Here is a 22,628-nt window from a genome sequence, read left to right as displayed (position 1 = left end):
ACGTGTTTAAAAGAAGAACGTAGTACTACGCATGCTCAAACAGCCACTTTATCGGTATTACGTTCGCGTAGGCGAAGGCTTACGTTGAGAGATGGGATCAAGCATATTGCAAATAGGTTCAAATCTTGATTGAAAGGTTTCTAACGCCTCTCTAACGAGTACTTTGTTAACATAATACTTTTTATTTAACTAGAGAAAATAAACGAAATAAGTTCAAATACTTTCTATTGTAAATAAAGGAAGATCGATCAAAGTTAGTATCCGAATGAATATAAAAGACTGATCTTGAGTTTTATATATATATATATATATATATTTATATTTATTTTTATCTGTTCAGCAACGATTAATTTATTTTTTTTTTTCTTGACTTTAAGTTTATTCCTGATCATTGCTCCACGAGAAATTTTCGAGAGATTGAATTTCTCGATAATTGCTCGACAACTGTCTATCTGAAAATAAGTGAAAAGCATTGAACCTGGGGGGCGTCTCGCCTATCTCCGGCTTCGAATTTCACGGGGCGTCTGATAATCGTTCTGTCACGAACGAGAAATCGTTCAGTCGACTGGTGGCTGTTGGCTCATTTCAATGAAAATGAGAATAATAACAGCTCTTGGATTCCTCCTTTTTTGGCAGAATTCGGGTAAAGTGTCATCAAGTATCATTATCGTTTCCCTTCCTCATCCGAGACACGGAAATTCCTTCGTTAGCAATAAAGTCGCAATAACAGTGTTCCTTGGATTTCGAGAAAGTAGAATTGCGGTTGTAATTCGGCACATCGAATAACGACGAGAAACTAATTAAGAATAGAAGATAAGAAATTTACTATTTCAGATTTATTATTCAATTCTTATAAAAAAAAAAAAAAATCATAATAGTTAATGATACCTGAGAATGGAATTAAGAAATTTCACAAATTTCTAAATTTTATTTCCATCCCATTAATTTTGACTCCGGCTAAAACCTATTGTTCGAATAGATAAGTAATCGTCGTTACTTTCAATCTATCGTGACGAATCAATTTTAATTCTCGATTCTCTTTTGTTTCTTAATCTTTTCTTTTTTTTTTTTTCCAATTAATTCCACGAAAATTTAATTAGAATTTTAATCACAACTGTTACCTTAATTCCTTTCTTTCTTATTTTATCAATTTTCCCATATTATCGTATTTGATTAGAAGAAGAATCATCGTCCGAATCAATGATGAAAAAAAAATTTGATCTCGAATTCGAATATATTTTCTCAGCAAGCTTAGAAAACGACAATGAATTCGGATTCTCGTATCTGTTAAATTGCAAGAATTACGACCATCCAACCACCTTGTTGAAATTGAAGAGATATCTTTTCTGCGAGTACGATCCTAATGTCCGACCGATCTCGTCCCATCAAATCGCCAACAACGTGACCATGCAACTACTTCCAAAACTGATGGAATTCGTAAGCCAATGAAATTCACCGAGAGAATAAATTGCCAACTCCAACATCTCATCAATTTGTCACAGCCACTGTTATTTATTTTGTTTAGGATGATTGGACCAGCGTGATGGAATTGCACAGTTGGATGACTCTCGTGAGTTGTTTTCTCTTCCGAAACAATTTTACTCTTTGTCAATTTTACTTCAATTCAAAGAATTCAAACACATTCTTTTTTTTCTTTTTTCTAGATGTGGACCGACTCTCATCTGTCATGGAAGCCTAGCGACTTCGACGGGATCAATTATATTTACGTGAAGAGCGACGATATTTGGGTTCCCGACATTTCCGTTTACAATTCGTGAGCAATTCAAAATGATCTTTCTCTCTTTTAATTTTTTCCAAGAATATTCGACGATTAAAAAAAAAATATATATATATATATATATGTTGCTCCTATCGAATAAGAGGCGACATGACGTTCGATCAAACTGGTATACCACCGACCACGTGCCTGGTGTTCAGTTCGGGTTCGGTAAGCTGCGTACCATCGGTGAAACACGTTGCCAAATGCGCGACAGATTTCTCCTCGTGGCCCTACGACACTCATCGATGCCGGATTAATTTCGGCTCGTGGGTCCATTCAGGGGAGGAAGTGAACATTTTTCTCGACAAAAAGGGGGTAAATTAAAAAATTCACGACTACGACTATTGAAGGTTAGATTGTAACGATATATCACTTTCTCTATCTTCCGACTTATCACTTTTCAGTTCCACATGGACGGGTATACGAATAACTCGAAATGGGATTTCAAAGTGATAAAAGCGACCAAAGTGTTGAAGATGTACGCTTGTTGCCCGAACGACACTTATCCGATGATCGTTTACGAATTCTCCATAAGCCGACATTACGGCATATTGCACGCCACCTACGTCATACCTGCCGTAACGATGATGTTGCTCACGTTGACGGTATTATGGTTAGACTCGAGATCAACGGAGAGAATGATCGCAGCGAGCGTGAATTTGATCTGTCATATACTTTGCATGTCCGATTTGCATTGGCAATTGCCTCATAATAGCACCAATCCTCCTAATATACGTAAGTAATTTCCTAAGTGTGAATTGCAAATGAATTGATGTAACGCAGATACGATACATATTATATATGTATGATATTTACGATAATGAAATTTCTTGTGTATATAAAATTAAGTTAAATTAAACTTTACATCGTGCAAATATAGTTGTTAGCATGTGAATGTATTATTTTAAGTAAATACATAAACACTAGTAGTATGGAAATATAATTGTTCAAGTCAAGTAGGAAAGTATATATGTATAGATATACTTTTTTACAAAAAGTTTATTTCTTCCAGTGCTCTACTATAGAGATTCGCTTGCCTTGTCCGTATTCGCTTTAATTTTAACCGCTCTGCTTCGGAAAATGCAAGAAATGAGCATCGAGGTGCCATATTGGATTTCTACGACAACATCGTTCGTCTTGAACAACAGAGCCGGGCGTTTCCTTATTCTTACCGAGAACGATACCAAATTGTCCAGCCAGGGGATACTTGGCGAAGACGTTGAGAACAATTCGGAAGTTTCGAAATCTCGGACTAAGGAATCGGCGTGGAGACATTTCGCGGCCATAATCGAGTGGCTCTCCTTCTTCATCGTGATTTTCACTTACATCATCATTCTGATCACTCTTGTACCATCCACGTGAAAAATCGAATCCCCCTACGTTCTTCATCAGTAATCGATTGTAGATTCTCATTCTCAAAATAAATAATAATTTATAACGATGTTTTCTTTTCTTCAATATCGTATTGATAATATTTGTTATCCTTTCGTATCTTTCGAATGGTATTTTTAAAATTTTTTTTTTGTGAAATTTCAAATAAATTTTAATTTGTTCAGTATCTTATTGATCTCAGATAATTTACAAGTAAATAATTAAGAGTAATAATCAAATAATTTCTGATATAAATTCTAACATGTAAAAATATAAAATCTTTGAGTTTTGATAATAAGAATATATTTACATCTTATTCTATAATTTTGCTTCAAAAATAATTATTAATGAATATTGGTAATAAGATCGATATTATCTTTAGGAATCTTTCTTTTTTCTTTATTTTTACAATTTTACGCTAATTTTCTAATTGGTCAAAGATTGGTTTCGATCGATAGCCTATTTATTTTTTTATTCCAGTAATGAACCAATTCGAAAATATCCGCATCTGATAAAAATCCGATAAAACGAACGAAAGGGGGCGGTCTTCGATGTCCACGGTTTAACATTTCACTGGGCGTGTTCACTCACCCTTCTCGATTCATCGATCTATTACTACTAGGCATTGTCTGATCTGTCATTTCGTTTTGTTCTCTTACCATGTTAAACATGAAGAATATATTCCCCGTTTTATTCGTGATCATTAATGTTTTATTACATGGACAAGTGATCTGTTTTGTTTGCAAAGACATCACAAGCACTTCTGCACTTTACAGATTGAAACTGTATCTGTTCTGCGATTACGACAGGGACATTATTCCCGAACAAAAAAATGCCACTAAAATCGATTTTGGATTAAGCATTCAACATTATAACGTTGTAAGTATTTCTTCCTTTCCTTTTTTTTTTTCTTTTTTTTTTTGCAAAGTATATGTAAATAAATCGAAAATCGTCAATTTTTTCTTTCTACTTTATCCGTTCGTCATGCTTCGACGTCATCACGCGTCAGGATGAATATTCGCACACCGTCGATTTCCACGTTATGCTAAAATTGGTGAGTATAATAATAATAATAATAACCGGTCAAGACATCCGATTTCAATTTTTATAATTTTCTAAATTTTTAATTGAGATTGAAATTTCTCATATAATTTGATATAAACGACAGATGTGGGAACAGAGTCACCTCACGTGGAAATCATCCGAATTCGATTCTATCAATTCTATTCGCGTAAAGAGTTACGAAATCTGGGTCCCCGATATCGTGATGCACAGCGTGTAAGTTGCTAGCAATTGAAATGGGTATGACGTAAATCGTTATCATATCCGATCAATTTTTTTTTCTTCTTCTTCTTTCATAACACAAATTATATATGATTAACATAATCGTTCAATATTATTATGATTATGAAATATTTGTTTTGTGCTCGCATGTGTTTACGCGAAATTTAATTAATTAATCTTATATATAGGAAGATTAAATTCATGTTAATATCTCGTGGATCATCACGTTGTATATGAGTTGTGTGTACGAGCTTTCCCTCGAATTCTTTACTTCCCAATTTTCGACTTTTAGAACAAGCGTCGGTATCGATCTTGAGATGCCCTCTGTCGAATGCATAGTGTTCAATTCTGGCACTATACTTTGCGTACCGTTCACTACGTATACACCTGTTTGCGAATATGATCACACTTGGTGGCCTTACGATATATTGAACTGCACTATACACATTGCCTCGTGGTCCCACGGAAGCAACGAGATTAAATTAAACTCTTTGGATACTGAACAAGTGTGTATAAAATTTTAATGTTTTTTTTTTAATCGAATCACTTTAATCTTGTACAATAATTCGATAGAGCTTTTAAAGATGGAAAACTCGATAAAATTATCGATGACAAATTATTTCCCTAGATTTTAGATGATATGTACAATAATAACACGGAATGGGAGATAGTGCATATGTCTCACAGCGAGAGCACGATAGATTCCAAATTTGGTTTAGGTTTTACCACTGATTTGTTATCTTATAATATTCTGCTGAGAAGACATTACTCCATGAACAGTACGACGTATGTGACTTTGACCATAGGTGTGTAAAATAGGTAGAAAAATATATTATGATAAGTGGATGGAGTAAAAAAGAAAAAAAAATCATTTCACATTTAAATTACAGTATTAATGACCATGACATTGATGACATTATGGTTAGAGCCAAGTTCTACGGAGCGTATGATCATAGCAAATCTGAATTTTATTCTGCATCTATTTTGCTTGTTAGATGTGCAATGGAGGATTCCTTTCAATGGAATTCAAATGCCAAACTTGAGTAATGCCTTAATTTTTACGATTATTATTAATTAAATTCGAATAATATGAGATATATACTTTGAAACTTTGCGTTATCTTGAATTTTCTTTCTTTTTTCTTTTTTTTTAGTGGTGTTCTATGAGAAATCTCTTGCCCTAGCCGCATTCTCGCTTATGTTGACAAGCATCTTGCGATATTTGCAAGAATTACACGTTGACGCTCCAACATGGATATCCTCCGTCACTGAATCGGTTTTAAAAAGTAAAATAGGACAAGTGTTTTTGATCACTATTCTGGATTCAAAAGTATCGGCAAGGATCGAAATGAACGAGGATGATAACACGAGTTTGGTATCTCTGGATAAGAAACAGTATACATGGAGACACACGTCCGTTTTAATCGGATGGAGTGCTTTTTTATGCATTTCATTTGTTTATATAATTATGCTAATTATTTTTATACCAAGAAACATATATGAAAATTTTATAAGTTAACTTATGGAATGTAACTTGTGTTAATCTTTTTCTTTTTAATTTAGAAAATTTACATTAGAAAGAAAAAAAAAAGAAGAAAAAAATTAAATATTCATCAAATAATTTAATCGTGAATCTGTATAAAATGATGTATAAAAAGATAAAGTATTGGGTGTTTTAAGAAAAAGTTTTGATTTTTCTTTTTTCTTTTTTTTCTTATAAATACATTTATTTTGGAAAAACATGTCGTATTTAATTGAATACGTCAATCGGATCTATTTTTGCATTTGTTAACAGTGCGATCAAGTTTATCTTATTATTATATTTGTTACATGAGTTATAACAATAAAAAAAGAACGATATGATATACATCGATAATTCTGCGTGTAACTTATTTTAGATGAAACTTCATGTACGATTTATGATGCATCATGAAATGTGCGAGTAATTTTAGCGAACAATAGAGTTTTTAAACTTGTAAAAATTGTAATTGTTAATAAATGCTAGATGCAAGAATAAAAAAAAAAACGTGATACTCCTTTGCTTATCAGAATTTACTCGGTGTTTCGTTAACAACTTCTTACATTATGTACATGATACGGTTTAACATTCACGTGAATTACATATGCTACATACACGATGAAATATACATGTTGAAAAAAATGAAAGAACAGCTAACTGGAAGAGTGAAAATAATTCTAAATTCGCTTTAGAGTTACATTTATCTTCTCTAAAGTATAGTAATTGGAATAAATGAAAGAACGATTTATACGCGATAAATACGTTGAAAATTGTAGAAAAATCGAAATGGTTGAAGAAATTATGCGAATACTAAAATGCCTATACAAAGTGAAGTATACGATCAAGAGACAAGATGGAATGATGTAAATTTCATTGTGATTGATATAATAGATAATCTTTTAGAACCCTTGGAAGTGGAAGTGAATCAACTGCATTTCTTTTAGTATACTGTAGTATAGCATCACGACAGGCACTTTGTAGGGTAGATACTGCTGAAACATATAATTATTAGCAAAAAAATGAAATATTTAGAAAAATATTGTAAGAAGAAAAAGTAACATACCACCATACAGTTGAACTATCCTAACTTGTTTTGTGGTACCATATACATCTACTACAGCGCGTAAAGGTCCTGCTTTATATGGTATGTCTTTTTCACATACACCTTGGTCTTCACCATTAATTATGAAATGCATTTCTGCTTTGTCAGAACCAGCTTGTGGCACATACATAATTCCAATACGACTACCAGCATCTGTGGGTAATATATATTGAGAAGAATCAATTGTGTTTGGTCTGAGAGCATTAAATGGAATAACTCCACGAGAAGTTTGCACATTTACTCCATCCGTGATCAATTTCTTTTCTTCAGATGGGATTTCACCTTAAAGAGAATACATATTAATAATTAATAATATTTAAAATTAATAATATTTAAAATTGTATAAATTAAAATTATAGATTTTTTAAATATAAAACTTAATTAACAATGCTTAAAACCGCATACAACTAAGATTACCATAAATCCTTTGAGCATAGCTATCAAAACCATCCCATAATCCATATAGACTTTTTGTAATGGCAAATATCCATGTATTTCCAAGTTTAGCGAGATTAGGCATAGCAAATTCTGGTAGACTATTATTCACAGATGCAGGATCTATTAGAGTCAATCCCAATCTCATATGTCCACTCCATCCTCTTTCAGTCTTTTCAATTTCTACCAAGAATATTTCACCTGGTTGTAATGGTTTTTCACTGAAAGCCAGAGAGTTTGCAAAACTGGCAGTGCGATACGCCACTGTGTTATCCTCGCGTAGCATGATATTTTCCCCGTGAGTAGGGTGAAATCTGGTTACTATTTTTCTAGATTTCTCGGTCATCGTACTATATTATAATTAGCTAAAAAGTTGACTCGGAGCACCGGTACTATGAGTTTTCGAGGATATTGCACTTTGATTTTACGAAAAACCTCATTGAGAAAGAAAGAAGAATAATTTAAGGCGCTCCGATATTTCGCAGAAAAGAAATATGATCGATTTAAATGATACATTGGAATGCTTTCGATAATTCACATGATTGTCCGAGGAATCTAGCGGCTGAAAAGTGAGGTTAGACGTCCATCCTTCCAATACATTATTAAATTATTTTTTAATAGTTTATGTTTCAACACTATCGTGATATATATTAATTAAAATTCGTTGCCATAACTAATAATTCGTTGTCGAAATTTTATACTGAAATTGATTTCCAAGAGAAAATAAAGATAGACACAAGACTGGCGACAAACTGACGGATAGGATAACTACTATGAGAACCGAAACAGAAACAGCTGATTGGATATATGTATGACAGTAATGTATATAGGTAAATAATAATTAAAATACCTTGTTATCAAACATTGTAATTATCTATTTCAAATTGAATTGTAATTAAGAGGGAAAAAAAGATATATGTATAAATATATGAATTGAACAATCAAATATGAATTATATTTGAAATAATTTTAAATTCAATATAAAAGAATCAGATTGTTACAATTTTTTCTAAAATTATTTAATGTGAAAAATAATTTTTATTATAATTTTAAAAAGTAACATTGATCGTTTATACATCACGTTGCAAGATAAATAAATTTTGACTATATTCGAAAATTGATAATTTTAGGAAAGAATTAATTAAAATATTTTTATTTAAAATATTATAAAAGATTTATATCTAAAATTTATATGAAATTTGAAAACTTTGATAATATAAATAAAACATATAAAAAATAAATAAGAAACTATTTATTTTAAATTATACATTTTATATATTTAAATTTATATAAATCGATATCTCATACTGATTGAACAATTTATGAAAAAAAATGTTATTAAATTATTATGCAAATAAAAAATTTTTTATCTTTTAATTTTATAACATATAAAATTTTATATATATTTAATTTTAAATAATTGCAATTAATAGATCGAAAATCGAACGGTGAAAGTGTCGACATCTTGCTAGTAACATAGTAAACATATAAGTACAATTCGAGGTTCAAAATTGATGTGTTAATATAGAAAAAAAAGAACACATATATTACGTAGATCATTTATTATACTTAAAATGCATATGAAAAATTATTCAAACTCATTAAAACAATGGAAAAAAAAAAACAGGAAATATTTTCTTGAAATATTTACTTCTCAAGTAATTTACAATTATGGAAATGTACGAGTTATATCTAAAACATTTCTTCCAATATTTTTTTAATCAATCATATAGATATCATAGATTATAAATAAATACAATGTAAAACATTTCTACAAACAACACAAACAATTTATATTTCTTGTTTATATAGTTCCAAAAATAAGAATATAAAATATAATTCAATCAAATGCTAATAAATGTTATGTTGATAAAAATTATTGTCTATTTTTATCTGAACTACAATCGAAAATTCATAAAATATGAAAAAGGTATTATAATTTGCTAATTTTTAACTTATATTAGTCTGGTAAAAATAAATTCGTTAATTAAAAATAAAAGCCATCATAAATATTTTTTCTGTATCATAGTATATCTTTATTGTCTTTAGTTCATTGGAAGAATATTCTGATACATATCAGATATTTGAAATAAGATTATATTTAGTTGGACGTTTCGAAACATTCAAATGGCGGAAAGTTTAAATTTTGATTGACATTTTCGCGAAGAATGAAATTTTTGAAATATCTATGATTCTTCTAAATATTAATTGCTTTTTTTTTCATTTTTATTCATTAAATAAATTCATCTTAATCTTTTTCTCCTAATTCTTAATTTATTTTTTATTATATTTATGCTAATCTAATTTTTTTAGTATTTGTGAATTTTTACCAATTCCAAATAGATTAAAACAAAAATTTTTATTTTCTTTTAAGATGAATATTTACTTATGTGCAAGTTTTAATATTTGTGATTTCAAATATTTTTTATTAATTAGATGCAAAATATTGATATGTTACATATACTCAAAATTAAATATTCCAAATTGAAAATAAGATCAAATAAAAAATATAGAAGAAATTGAATGAGAATTTTAATTTAAGATTTTAAACAATCCTATTTGGCAGGAATTTATATACGCACTTAAAATGGTATTAATTAGAAAATCCTTAATACTATGAAAATTCCCTTTTGATGAAACATATATTCTGTTTCCCAAAATTCATAAAAATTATTCCTGTCTTTGCAATTTTGATATATATATATATGTATATATTTTCGCTTAGAATATATTTTATTTAGCACAAAGAATAGGAATAAAGAGAATACGAAATAAAGTTTGGAAAGTTTTCTGCTATATACTTTGTATAATTACAATTTTTTTCGTCGACTTTAAGGCAAATTTCGAGGTAATTGACGAAATATGATATTGACACGAATTTCTTATTCGGCAATATTCGAAAAATTTAATTAATTTATGAAGCAGATAATTTAAATAGAAAAATCAATATTCCTTTAAGATTAAGATTAAAAGATGTTAAATAGCACAATTTATAAGATTTATCTTTCTAAATAAAGGATTGAAGAAGATTAAAAAGCACATCGATACAGGAAACAGAAATCATTTCCGATTTTTTTCTTTTTATCTATTAAAAATTCGCGATTTCTGTTTCATTGATTAATGAATAGATTTTATGCACAGGACACGGAGAATCACAGTTCCGGTTGCTTCAAAATACGCTAAATCATTGAAGACCACATAAGAAAGATATAAACCTATTTTTGTAGAATTTTTTGATTTTAATAATTAACGAGAAACAATTCAATAATTTTCAAATAAAAATAAATAAAATGAAAAATCTATATAAAAATATATGAAAAAAGTAAGTGAATAAATAAAGTTACGATAATCGATATTTTTAAAATTTTGAGAAAGATCTATTTAATATATTTATGTAATATCAAATTATACGTGGTCTTCATATTTTAACGAAATTTTATGAAAATGGAATATACAAATTAATAATTCATAATATCGCAAATTCTATCATGGATATGTAGGAACGAGTATTACATAAACGAAAGAATACTGGAAAATAATTAAACGTATTATCCTTCTCCGTTCAATCATTCAGAATCTATTGGTAAATCTAAGCGCATAGCACCTACGTGTAAGTACATTACATAAAAAAAATAATGAAGTATATCCTATCATAAGTATGAATTAAATCATGTAAAATTACCCTGAATGTAAATACTTGGCCATTTCTCACTTAAATCCTTGCTATTTCGTAAAAGAATAAATTTTAGGTTCTAATGTTAAACATTTTTTAATGCCATGTTCTTTTCTAGTAATAAAAAAAAAAATAAATAAAAAAGAAAAGAATAATAACCAAAATATTAGAATAAATTATTCATATACATTTTTTAAAATCCATGCACATACATACATTACCAAAAAAAAAAAAAAATAGAAGAATTAAGACACACACACACATACATACACACAAAAGAAACGTCTACAAATATCAGATGTGTAAATAAATTTGAAAATGTTATTTCCAAAAAATTATATTCCTTTGAAATTAACATATAAATATAATATATAAATTAAATTTCTATTAATTTACACATCTGATATAATTTAATGTGTCTAGAGGTAACAGACTTATGGAAAATTGTTTCTAAAACTGCAAATTGATTCTTCTAATGGTAAAAATGAATTAAATCAGCCATAAGATATGCTTTTTGTAAGAAAATAGTCGATTCACCGTGATCTCGAGACCTCTCCGTCCTTTTCTTTTTTTTTTTTTTTTTTTTTTGTTATAATTATATCACGCGTTCCATTTTTTTGTTCAATCAATCATCGTACCGTGTATCTTCCCAAAAATAAATATCCTATCTAATGCCGCAATAATCTTATGGTAATGGCGTTTGAATTGCAGATTCAGCGACTGTTCGGGAATTCCTTTCATCATTATTGTTATTCTCCTTTTCTTCATTTTCTATTTCAGTTTTTCGGGCCAAAGCGTAATTATTCAGATATTCTACTACTTGCATGTGTCCAAATGTTTCTGCTTCATCGATCGGCCTCTTTCCCCACCTGAAATATTTTAGAAAATGGTATATTATTTTTTATTATACATATATTTATATATATATATATATATATTTTCAAATAAAGAAATTTCTTGATTTCTGCAGGATGCAAGGATAATAAGAAACAGAATGATTTACCTGTCCTTAGGATCGTGAGGAACTGCACACTGCTCGATAAGAAATTCGACACAATCTAAATGTCCCTCACTGGAAGCTAAATGCAAAGCTGTCCTACCGTCGTAATCCGACAATGTCATATCCATACCGCTCAATCGATGCCTAAGAATTGAATTAACGATAAGATAAATCCGAACAATTATTCTTCAAATTATCAATATATTGAAAATATTGAAAATATTGCAAGAGTAGATCAAGTAAATTATTTTCAGAATACCTTCTCATCGCTGTGACATCGCCACTGGCCGCGCTGAACAAAAGATTAACGATCGACAATCCTTTCGTCTCGTATTTGTGCCTTCTCGGATCCTTTTTATTAGTCGCATGCTTCAAGTTGTCGTACCTGTGATCATAGTAGGTGCTACACTAATCGGGACGGGATGGAAAACGACGGGAAACCAATGAACACAGACGATGTAAAGAAGAGAGTAATAGGCAGATATGTATTTGTTCAGGTATGGTATATATTCGTGCAGGTGTCGTGTTTGTTGTGAGCAGGAATTGTGAGAAAAGCAAAGGAGGGAGAATAAACAGTTTGATTAATGTGAGTTATTATTGTTTTCGTGATTCGAAGTTAGCACTTTGCAGCAACGATAATTCAAAAAAAATGTATAAATATATATACATATATATATATATATAAAAAAACATCTAAGTGGACATCTATCAATCATACAATCGTTTGGATTTTTGCTAAATTCTGTGTGATTGCAGCTAATAACATTTCATTTTTTATTCTTTTTATATAAACTAATTGTTTCTTTTGCGATCATAGTTAGTGCGCATAACCTAACTAATTGTAAGTGTCAGCTGCATCTATGCAAGCACGCTATAAACGAATAATAAATAGCATGTGTACCTATGAAAATTAAACTCGGAGACGAGTTCCTCGCAAAATTGGACACCTCTGCAAGAATTTCCGAGGGGATCCAACGGTGGTGACCACGTGCAAATGCCCATCACGTTTGGTATCACTACCAAAAGACTTCCCGACACTCCCGACTTCGCTGGGATACCAACCTATATATTCGAATTTTTCGATATTCGATATTAATTAATGTAAAAATCAGAAAGATTACGGAAAGTAACGTATATCACGGATAATTATCCTTAAATTTAAATCAAATTAAAATATTTATTCGTGGAGTATCACCTTGAATGCAAATTGGCCACTGTAATCGTACATTCCACAGCTGTGCATCAAACTTAAAACGTCTCGAACGCTGTCAGGTTTTAGAACTTTTTCTTCGGTTATGGGACAAATGCCACCGTTAGCCAAAGTGGCTGCCATTACTGCCATCGTGTCGCAGTTGGCCTCCATGGAGCAGCACTATCCAAAAGAAGCACATCGTTCGTTTAATATTATATTCTTACGTGAAATAAAAAAAGAAGGAGAGAGAAAGAGAGAAAGAAAGAGAGAAAGGAAACAGAGGAAAAGAATTTTACCTGGAAATAGAAATCCATGATTTCTCTCAAATTTGATTTATCGGGATAACAATTGTACTCCCTCATGTAAAATCCAAGCGCGTAATTTCTGTCAGCCGCTTCTCGTTCCGATAAAAATACAGCGTTGTTGAAGCCCATGTTCTCCCCACCTGCTAGCCTCTTAAAATAATTCATCGTGAAGTCGAATTTTTCGGCTAAAGTCATTTCAGGCTTGATCAGAGACTTCAAGAGAGAACAGACTAGGATCGCGCCAGCGTTGATCATGGGATTATGGGGTTTCTCTGTAAAGGACCGTGAACAAACAAGGTACAAAAATAGCGGGACGAAACACAAGGTAAAAGGATAGCAAAGAAAACAAAACAAATTGAAAACGATAAAAAATTTGTCAAGAAATTGTCAAATGTCAAATTAAAGATAGTTATAAATACCGCGTGTTCGAAAAGTAATCTAAAACGTACTGTTGTAATCCAACACCAGCTCGTTGAAGTTGCGTCCGGACGGTTCCTGGCCGACATACTGATGGACAACTTCCTGCCCCAACCTGTCCAGAGCGATCGCGTAAGTCAGAGGCTTGCTGCAACTTTGCAAGGTAAAGGGGATCGAGGTGTCACCGATGCTGAACCTCTGCCCATCGATCGTGCAAACGGAAACGCCCCAGTAATCCGGATTCATCCTTGCCAGCTGTGGTATATAAGAGGCGACCTTGCCCTCCGAGTTCGACTTGCATTTCCAATAGAAGTCCTCTATGTGCTTGGTGAAACCCGACCAATCGGGTATGATGAATTGGTGCCTGAACGCCCGTGAGATCAACACTATGTTCGGATTTATAATTCTGTAATTAAAAAAAAATTTATTCTATTCCATTAAAATCTTTTGTAAAAATCTTTTGATTTTTTATATTAAGAAATTTGCGTGTTTTTAATTGTTAATCAATTTTTAAGGAAATTCTTGGTTCTAAACCTTCTAAACTGATCTCTGCTCAATTTTTGCGTCTCGTGAGATACACCTTCGTGACCTCCGGTCTTCAAGTGTTCCTTCCTCAAGTTATCCGTGAATTCTTGGAGCCTGGGATCGTCGTTTCGCAAACCGGTAGTCCTCAGAGCCTGTAAATGATGACGCAAGGATTATAATTAATTTATATCATTAATAATTTATATTATCATGTGTTATAACATTATTGTAACATTAATTTATATATAATCCATAACATTAACATAAATTTTGAATTTCAGATGAAACTGATATCTCATCAGAGGAGGGACGAGTAAATTACTCACGGCCAAAAATTTGCCCACTGCTAGAAGACCGGTATCTTCGTTTTTAAACATATCAAAGAGGACATCTTCCGCATTAGTCGCCTGATCTTGATCTCTAGTACTGAAATAGAAATATAAATTGGACGATTATTACATACACGTTATTTGTGTACAATTTAATCGGACTTCTGAATCGGTGAAATTCTCTAAGACAGGAGAGTAAAAATGCGATACAATCAGAAGGAAGAATATTATTGATGAATGATATTGTTTATTTTTCCAATTATATCATTGTTTACTAACTAAATACAATAGAGTTGCACTATTTTATACGCTACTCTATTTATATTCATTCTAACTTTGTTGTGGCATGCAATTTGCATCTCATAAAATAACAAATTATTCCCTCGCTTACGTTTATTTTTAGCTTTATCACTACCATATGCGAAAGACATAATTCACTATAACATGCAATTATATAAGTGTGCATAATTCTACATAAATCTGGAATCATGCCAATATTCCCATTAACCAGATCCGTAAAGCACGTTCTTGCACATTTGAATTTCCTCAAAAACAAAAGAAGGATATATAAGCATAAATAAAAAAAATTGTCATCTGACTAACGACGTGCTATTTGGTGTTAATCGAATGACGTACTTACGTCGTCTTTGCTTTGAGTTAGATCAATAATACCGTTCGTACAAAAACAGAGAGTTTTTAAGGGAAAACATTTAAAGAAAATATTGTCATACGATATAAGAATTTTTTCAGGATTTGGACGTAAGGTTTCCCTAACTTAAGAGCTCTAATTCCGCAATTTCAATCCTATTTTAAAATATATAAAACGTAGAATCTATATATAATAATATTGGATCAACTGGATGGATCGTCACTGTATTGATATTTTGTAAAACAAACCGTATTACTTTTTTTACTCATAATATTACATTAAGTATTATATATGCACCAATAGTATTATCACCAGAAAGCTCATTACTTGTTCTTGTATACTTACTTAAGTCTATCTCTAATGTATTTAAGAAAAAAAAAAAAAAGAAAGATATCTATTGTCACTTTGTGAAAAAGAAAGAAAGAGAAATCTAGCAACAAACTTCTAGGAGAATTATAATTGCCGACAACAACAATAATTACACTGTACTCACTACATGTAATGGCTGTCATGAATGAAGCTGTACTCGCTGTAAAAACAGAAAACAAGAAGAGAGTGATGAGTTAGACGGTTAATCAAGGATCATGTTTACCTAAGAAAACGCGCCAGTATCTGTTTAGAATTTTCATTATTCCTCTCCAACCAGATCGAGTACACGATTTTCGTTCTAAGCGAATAATATTGAGAGTCGTTCAAATAATTCATCGGCACTATCTCCGAATCGTCGTGCGTTTGATCCACGCAAGGCGCAACCATGTTTGCAAAGCGATTGATGATTTCGATTTTTCGATTCCGACAACTTGCAATTTGGCAATTTTTCTTTTTCTCTCTCTTTTCGATCGAACAATTGTTTTGTAATCTAAACTTTATTATATATATATCAAGCGATCGATTAGAAGTTTCAGATTAGAAGATTAAAAATCAGACAGATATTTTTTTGTTCACTTGTTACAACGTAAGTGAGTACTTGTTCGAGAAGCGAATAAATAGAAGAAGGAAACGCGCATCTTTTATACCAAGACCAGGAAAAATTAACCGAGACCCCACTCGAACTCGCGAGAAAACTCGGTCCAAAAATATCAATTTCGTACGGGACAGCGGAAATTGAAAACGTAATTTCGCATTACGAAACGTGTTCAAATAAACGGCGGGGACAAATAAGTTGGGTAAATTGGTTAATCGAGCAAACAAGGAATTTACAATTCTTTTTTTTTTCCTGTCTCTTTTCTCATTATTAATATTAATAAAGTATTAAATATTATTATTACATTATTATTATTTTTAAAGAAATATAGGGGAGGGGAGAGAGGAAGAATTTGAAAATCGGGGGTAAATGTTTAAGTAGTTGTTTTAGAAGGGATTATGATCGTAATTGGATGCGTCGATTTTACGATTGTTACGAGTAATAAACGACGAGTATATATGATTAATCCAAAGTAAACGTGATACGTGCTAATATATCGCGAATAACAGTTGATTGAACATTGAATTAGAACCATTAGAAAACTCGAGGAGGTTAGTGATAAAAGTTTCTTAATTTAACCTAACTATGATGCAAACGATATACGATGCACAATATGTATCGACGTAAGGTAAAGAACACCTGCGAAGGAATTTTTTTTTTAAGATTATTTTTCTTCCCGAAGTTGGTAACGAAGAGATATTCGATTCTATTGCTTACTTCATCTCACTACGCGGTACGAAGATAAGTGAATTTTTATAAATTTCTATAATTCTTACCGGAAATACCATTTACGAAAATTGGAACATTCGATCAACGATTCACCGAGATCGAAGCTGTCCATTGTTCCGAACGAGAGCTCGAGCACTGATCGATTCCTCTTCTTAAATCAAGAAGCTTTTTCTTCCCCGATCCAACTCTCCTTTCTCAAACGTCTTTATCAACCGAGGATCAGGATCCATTCTCTCGAAAGAAAGAGGAACGAACAGAGGGCGAATGTGTTTGTATTTATAAGTCGGTATCGATTTAAATTGCTCGATAAATTATTGCACATCCGTGAGGTCGGATGTCTCGAAGGATATCGACGGTTCTCAATCGATTATTTCGATACATCTATCGAAGAAGAAGTCGAAAAGAAAGAAAACATACGGAATACGAATAAAAATGATCCGATTTCGGAGAGTGAATCGAGTGAAGTGAAGAAAATTTGAAACGAAGAGAGAAAGAGAGAGAGATAGGATCGAGTCCTCTCTTCTTCCCCCCTCTTTCTTTGCGAGAGGATTCTAATTAACAACAGCTCCGCGAACAAAAACCGATTGTGAGAACCGATGTCGGTATCGATTACTATGAATTTATTGGCTCTCCATTGTGCCCCATTTAACGGTATCTATTTCTTTATTGTTAAAAACGATCGCCTTTTTTTCTTCCCCCTCCCCGTCTCTTCATTTAAACGAAACGAAATTAATAAACATCCGCCAAGATTATTGTTGTTGCAGCACGCCCATTATTGGCCGTGGTTCAACCGCTCTGACTCTCTCGCTCGCTCAATTATGCAATCGAACGTTGCGGGTAATATCCGTCCCTCCGCGTACATACAGCGGCTGCATCCCCCCCGTATCCCGATCGATCGCCTCGGATCCAATAATTCTGTGTAATATAATAATTTAAGAAGAGAATAATTTAAAAAGATCTTTTCGATTTCGAAAACGAAATTGTTTAAATTTGTTCCAAATTGCAAGTTGAAGGGGGAAAGAATTGAATTTTAAAAAATTAAACATCTTGAAATATTTTTTTCAAGTTTAGTTAGAGGATAGTGAAATAACATAATTGTTATTATTATTTAAAGGTAAAGAATTACAACGTTTTCTTATCTAAAAATTATCCATAATTGAATTAAATTCTTTCGAGCTTGAGAATATAGGGAATTTTAAATTTTCTCGAACTTGGAACTTTCTTACGCGTTATGGTGAGAATAATTTAAAAATGTCGATCTTTTCGTGCCATGATTTCGCAAACAAATCGTTTAAACTTGTTTCAAATTGAAGGGAGAAAGAATTGAATTTTAAAAAATTAAAAATCTTGAAATTTATTTTTTAAGTTTAGTTAGAGAAGATAAGAATAATTTAAAATGTCGATCTTTTCGTGCCATAATTTCAAATTGTTCCAAATTGCAAGTTGAAGGGGGAAAGAATTGAATTTTAAAAAATTAAAAATCTTGAAATCTTTTTTTCAAGTTTAGAGGATACTGAAATAACATAATTATTATTTATTATTATTATTTAAAAATCGAATTGCAATGTTTCCTTATCTAAAAATTATCTACAATTGGATTAAATTCTCTGGATTTTGAGAGGCAAGATGTTGATCAATGGTGCAACAAGAATATAGGGAATTTCGAATTTTCTCGAACTTAGATCTTACGCGTCACGGCGATTTAAATAACTTAAAAATAATTATTTAAAAATATCGACCTTTTCGTGCCGCGAAACTTTCGTTTCACAAACAAAATTATTTAAACTTATTCCAAATTGCAAATTGAAGGGGGAAAGAATTGAATTTTAAAAAATTAAAAAATCTTGAAATCTTTTTTATTATTATTTAAACTTGTTCCAAATTGCAAGTTGAAGAGGGAAAGAATTGAATTTTAAAAAATTAAAAATCTTCAAATCTTTTTTATTATTATTTAAACTTGTTCCAAATTGCAAGTTGAAGGGGGAAAGAATTTTAAAAAATTAAAAATCTTGAAATCTTTTTCATTATTATTTAAAATTGTTCCAAATTGCAAGTTGAAGGGGGAAAGAATTGAATTTTAAAAAATTAAAAATCTTGAAATCTTTTTTTCAAGTTTAATTAGAGGATATTGAAATAACATAATTGTTATTATTATTTTAAACAATTACAACGTTTTCTTATTTAAAAATTATCCACAATTGGATTAAATTCTCTCGAAAACAAAAATATAGGGAATTTCGAATTTTCTCGGGAAATTTAGATCTCACAGCGAGAATAATTTAAAAATGTCGATCTTCTCGTGCGATGATTTCGCAAACAAATTCCAAATTGCAAGTTGAAAGAATCGAATTTTAAAAAATTAAAAACCTTGAAATCTTTTTTTCAAGCGTAATTAAAATATACTTAATAAATAACATTGTTCTTATTTAAAAATCGAATTGCAACGAGTTCCCTCATCTAAAAATTATCCACAATTACATCACAATTGGATCGAATTCTCTCGATCTCGAATCGAAGATGTTGATCGGCGGTGGACAAGTGCGACAAGGACAACAGAGAGGATCTCGAATTTTCCCGGGGAACTTGATCTTAGCGCGCCGCAATTTTCCTCTTCCGCGGCCGAGAGGTATGCGAAATTCGAGAGTCGTAATTGCCGATCACCGTAACGGGACACCCCCCCTCGCGGATCGTGTTGCTCGTAATAAAGAAACGAGCAGAGTCGCGGCTCCTTCGAGCGGAAACACGTACGATTTTCAAACAAATATTCGTGATAAAGAACACGCACGATCAATCGAATCTCGAGTATGGAGGAGGAGAGTTTGTCAAAAGTTTCTCTCTTTTTTCTCGCGTGAAAATTATCGTAGGAAAATGAAAATGAGGATTAATTACCGGGTTTGGGCTCGTTCTAATTCTAAGGCACTTCCGAAAGCAGCGTCCAAGTACTTTAAGGTTCCCAGCTTCTTCGACGCTGGTACAGCGGCTCGCCTCTGAAAGTAGAAGAAACTAATCAGAGAGAGCAGAACGATATCAGCATAATTTTTCTCTTCTCCCGCCTTGCGAAACGATATCGATCGATGCTTTGTCCTAGTTCGAGGAAAGAAAGGAACACGAAATACCTCTTCCTTTTCAAAAAGAGCTCCCTCTCGAATTTCTTTCCTCGAAGAGGAAAGGGTTCTGAATCCTCCAACCAACGTGGAGAAAAGGGGGAGGGGTCGAGATAAAGAGACAAAGAGGAGAGCATATTTCTAATAACCGGTCCAACGATCGATGAACGAATTTCGGGTCGGTGAAAAACGGTGGCGAGGGGCGAGAAAACGCCGGTTGCCAGGCAATTCCGTATTGATCCTTTGATGAATCAACTAAGCCGAAACCCACCACGTGTCGCTTCGTCTCAAACGGATCAAAATTTTAAATGAGTCCGGAAACGAGGAGAATAAAAACGCTCGCTTAGTTGAACTATTGATAGTTAAAAGATTTGACATATCATATCTCTCTAACGTGACGAAATATTCTCATCCGATTTCTTGAATACGCGTAACGCAACGCTGTAGCTTTGTTAGCAACAGAACTCGAATATTTTTATCACGCGAGAATGAAAAATTTTTCCAATCTCTAAATTTATTTTTCTCTCTTCTTAATTCTTTTAGAAAAGTAGAATTATTACGTCGAATAAATAATATCGGGACAAATTAATCATTGAACATTGTTGAAAATGCGTAATTTATGCGATAACGCTAATAAATCGTCGACACAAGCAGCGCGTCCAAGTATTTCTGTCGTTGAAATGGGCCATTGTCGCCACCCACGTGGACACCGAGTTAACGCGTCCACCTCTTGACGTGATCGATACCTTTTCCTTGAACTGCGTTTAATATTCATGTGCAGAGAGAATATCATTTTCCTTTTTTCCCCTTTCTCTTTCCATTTTATCAAAATATCTCAAGAAAATATGACATTACACGATTACGCGATTCAAAGGTGTTTCGATTTATTCAACATATATCTCTTTCTAAGAGTACATAATTTGGAAGAAGGAAAAATTTATAGAAAAATATATTTCTTTCATATCCACTCTTTCATTTAAAACGTCATCTCTGCCTCTCTGATTGATCAATCAGCCACGATTCTTGTTCACTCGAGAGAAGAAACGCGAAAGAGATGTCCAACGTCTAATCAACAAATCCTCTGATCCCCGAGAACTCTGCCCCAACTTGCCTCTTTCGCTCTGAAATCCCAAATCTAACGACGTTACGAATCCTTCTCTTAGAAAGAAACTCGAAATTCTTCTTAAAAAAAAAAATCCTTCTTCCACTTTTCCGCGAATAAATATCCAAGAAGGAAACGAAGAGAACGACGAGATTGTTCGAAAATCCTAAAAGCACTTGGAGGTAACCAATCCTTCTAAACCGAGCTGTCCAATCGATAAAGTCGGAAAGAACTGTAACGTCGACGAGAGATCCGCGACGAAAGAGCGAGAGAGATAGAGATAGAGATAGAGATAGAGAGACAGCGTGGAGAGATCGCTCTGTTCCACGCACCTTATTGCTCGTGTGCAGCTTTCTTAATCCGTTCGAGCCAGCCTTGACGATTTTCAGCATCCTCACACCCCTGACGATCGCCTCTCGACGATTCATTCGCTTCGCGTTCGGTATCGAGACGGGATACGATTCGATCCCGAGATTCTTGCCTCGTCGAATTCGATTCGATCGAATTGTAATATAAGGATTTAGGAAAGTGAGTGGACGACAGGCGAGTGAGTGGATAGACTCGAGTGGCGCGTGAGAGAGGGGGAGAGGGGGGAGCGAAGGAGGATCGTGTACACTCGTTATTTCGGCACACAGGCACACAAGCGACGAGTGGCGGCGACGCGAGAGACCCTCGACGTCCCGGCAATAACTAACGAGATACTGAGACGAGAAAGGGTCGGTCGTATCGGCGGCAGGGAAAGAAGCCGGCGAATAGGGCACATGCGCGACTTCGCAGCCGGCATTGAAATTCACCAGACGACGAACCGCTACTCGCCTCTGTTGTTGCATGTTGAGTTTATAGATTTTTTTTCTTTTCTTTTTTGTTTTTTATGAGAGTCGTTCGCGTTAAAGTTGATTTTTGCGAACAGGTTTTTTTTCTCGTTCATTCGAAGTTGCGTTTAAAGTTTTGTCGCTTTCTTGTTTTGTGAAGAGATTTCCATTTTTTTTCCTCGCTCATTCGTGATTCAAAGTTGCGTTTGAAATTTTGTTGTTTCGTGCAATGTTTTATAGAACGAAAAATAAATATTACTGAATGGAAGCTGATTTTTGTGAAGGGGTTATCATTTTTTTTCGTTTATTTGTGATTCGAAGTTCGAAGTTTAAAATT

The 22,628-nt window shown here is 32.6% G+C and overlaps 4 protein-coding genes across 9 annotated transcripts; 2 read left to right on the top strand and 2 right to left on the bottom strand.

Moving 5' to 3' along the window:
- Positions 1-560: 560 nt before the first annotated feature.
- On the top strand, positions 561-3,151 carry nAChRa9 (nicotinic acetylcholine receptor alpha9 subunit). Its single transcript, NM_001098224.2, is given in 7 exon segments — positions 561-643; positions 1,247-1,437; positions 1,526-1,570; positions 1,665-1,774; positions 1,882-2,095; positions 2,185-2,515; positions 2,793-3,151. Coding segments are annotated over 7 exon segments (1,296 nt in total). The 5' UTR covers positions 561-588; the 3' UTR covers positions 3,143-3,151.
- Positions 3,152-3,811: 660 nt separating this feature from the next.
- On the top strand, positions 3,812-5,953 carry nAChRb2 (nicotinic acetylcholine receptor beta2 subunit). Its single transcript, NM_001098229.1, is given in 7 exon segments — positions 3,812-4,030; positions 4,161-4,205; positions 4,320-4,429; positions 4,728-4,941; positions 5,064-5,241; positions 5,326-5,478; positions 5,589-5,953. Coding segments are annotated over 7 exon segments (1,284 nt in total).
- A 515-nt stretch (positions 5,954-6,468) lies between these two features.
- LOC408990 (neuralized-like protein 2) lies at positions 6,469-8,282 on the bottom strand. Its single transcript, XM_006567453.3, has 3 exons — positions 7,473-8,282; positions 7,017-7,337; positions 6,469-6,942 (listed from the first exon to the last, which is right to left on the bottom strand). Exons 1-3 carry the CDS (start codon positions 7,834-7,836, stop codon positions 6,824-6,826), a joined length of 804 nt encoding a protein of 267 aa, XP_006567516.1. The 5' UTR covers positions 7,837-8,282; the 3' UTR covers positions 6,469-6,823.
- A 3,328-nt stretch (positions 8,283-11,610) lies between these two features.
- On the bottom strand, positions 11,611-22,175 carry LOC408991 (glutaminase kidney isoform, mitochondrial). 6 transcript variants are annotated; one of them, XM_016914089.2, is made up of 12 exons: positions 21,812-22,175; positions 20,163-20,260; positions 16,074-16,109; positions 14,929-15,028; positions 14,612-14,754; positions 14,110-14,483; positions 13,652-13,932; positions 13,359-13,535; positions 13,065-13,225; positions 12,423-12,566; positions 12,167-12,307; positions 11,611-12,032 (listed from the first exon to the last, which is right to left on the bottom strand). In XM_016914089.2, exons 1-12 carry the CDS (start codon positions 21,905-21,907, stop codon positions 11,849-11,851), a joined length of 1,935 nt encoding a protein of 644 aa, XP_016769578.1. In that variant the 5' UTR covers positions 21,908-22,175; the 3' UTR covers positions 11,611-11,848. The 6 variants fall into 6 exon arrangements, with proteins under 6 accessions (XP_016769578.1, XP_392523.6, XP_006567518.1 ...); XM_392523.7 differs by having other exon boundaries at positions 12,423-12,548; XM_006567455.3 differs by lacking the exons at positions 20,163-20,260; positions 21,812-22,175 and adding an exon at positions 16,173-16,770.
- Positions 22,176-22,628: the final 453 nt, after the last annotated feature.

Source organism: Apis mellifera, linkage group LG9, assembly GCF_003254395.2.
Source record: "Apis mellifera strain DH4 linkage group LG9, Amel_HAv3.1, whole genome shotgun sequence".
In the NCBI taxonomy this organism is placed as follows: Eukaryota; Metazoa; Arthropoda; class Insecta; order Hymenoptera; family Apidae; genus Apis; species Apis mellifera.
The sequence above is the reverse complement of the archived record's forward strand: the minus strand, read 5'-3'. Positions and strand labels throughout refer to the sequence as shown.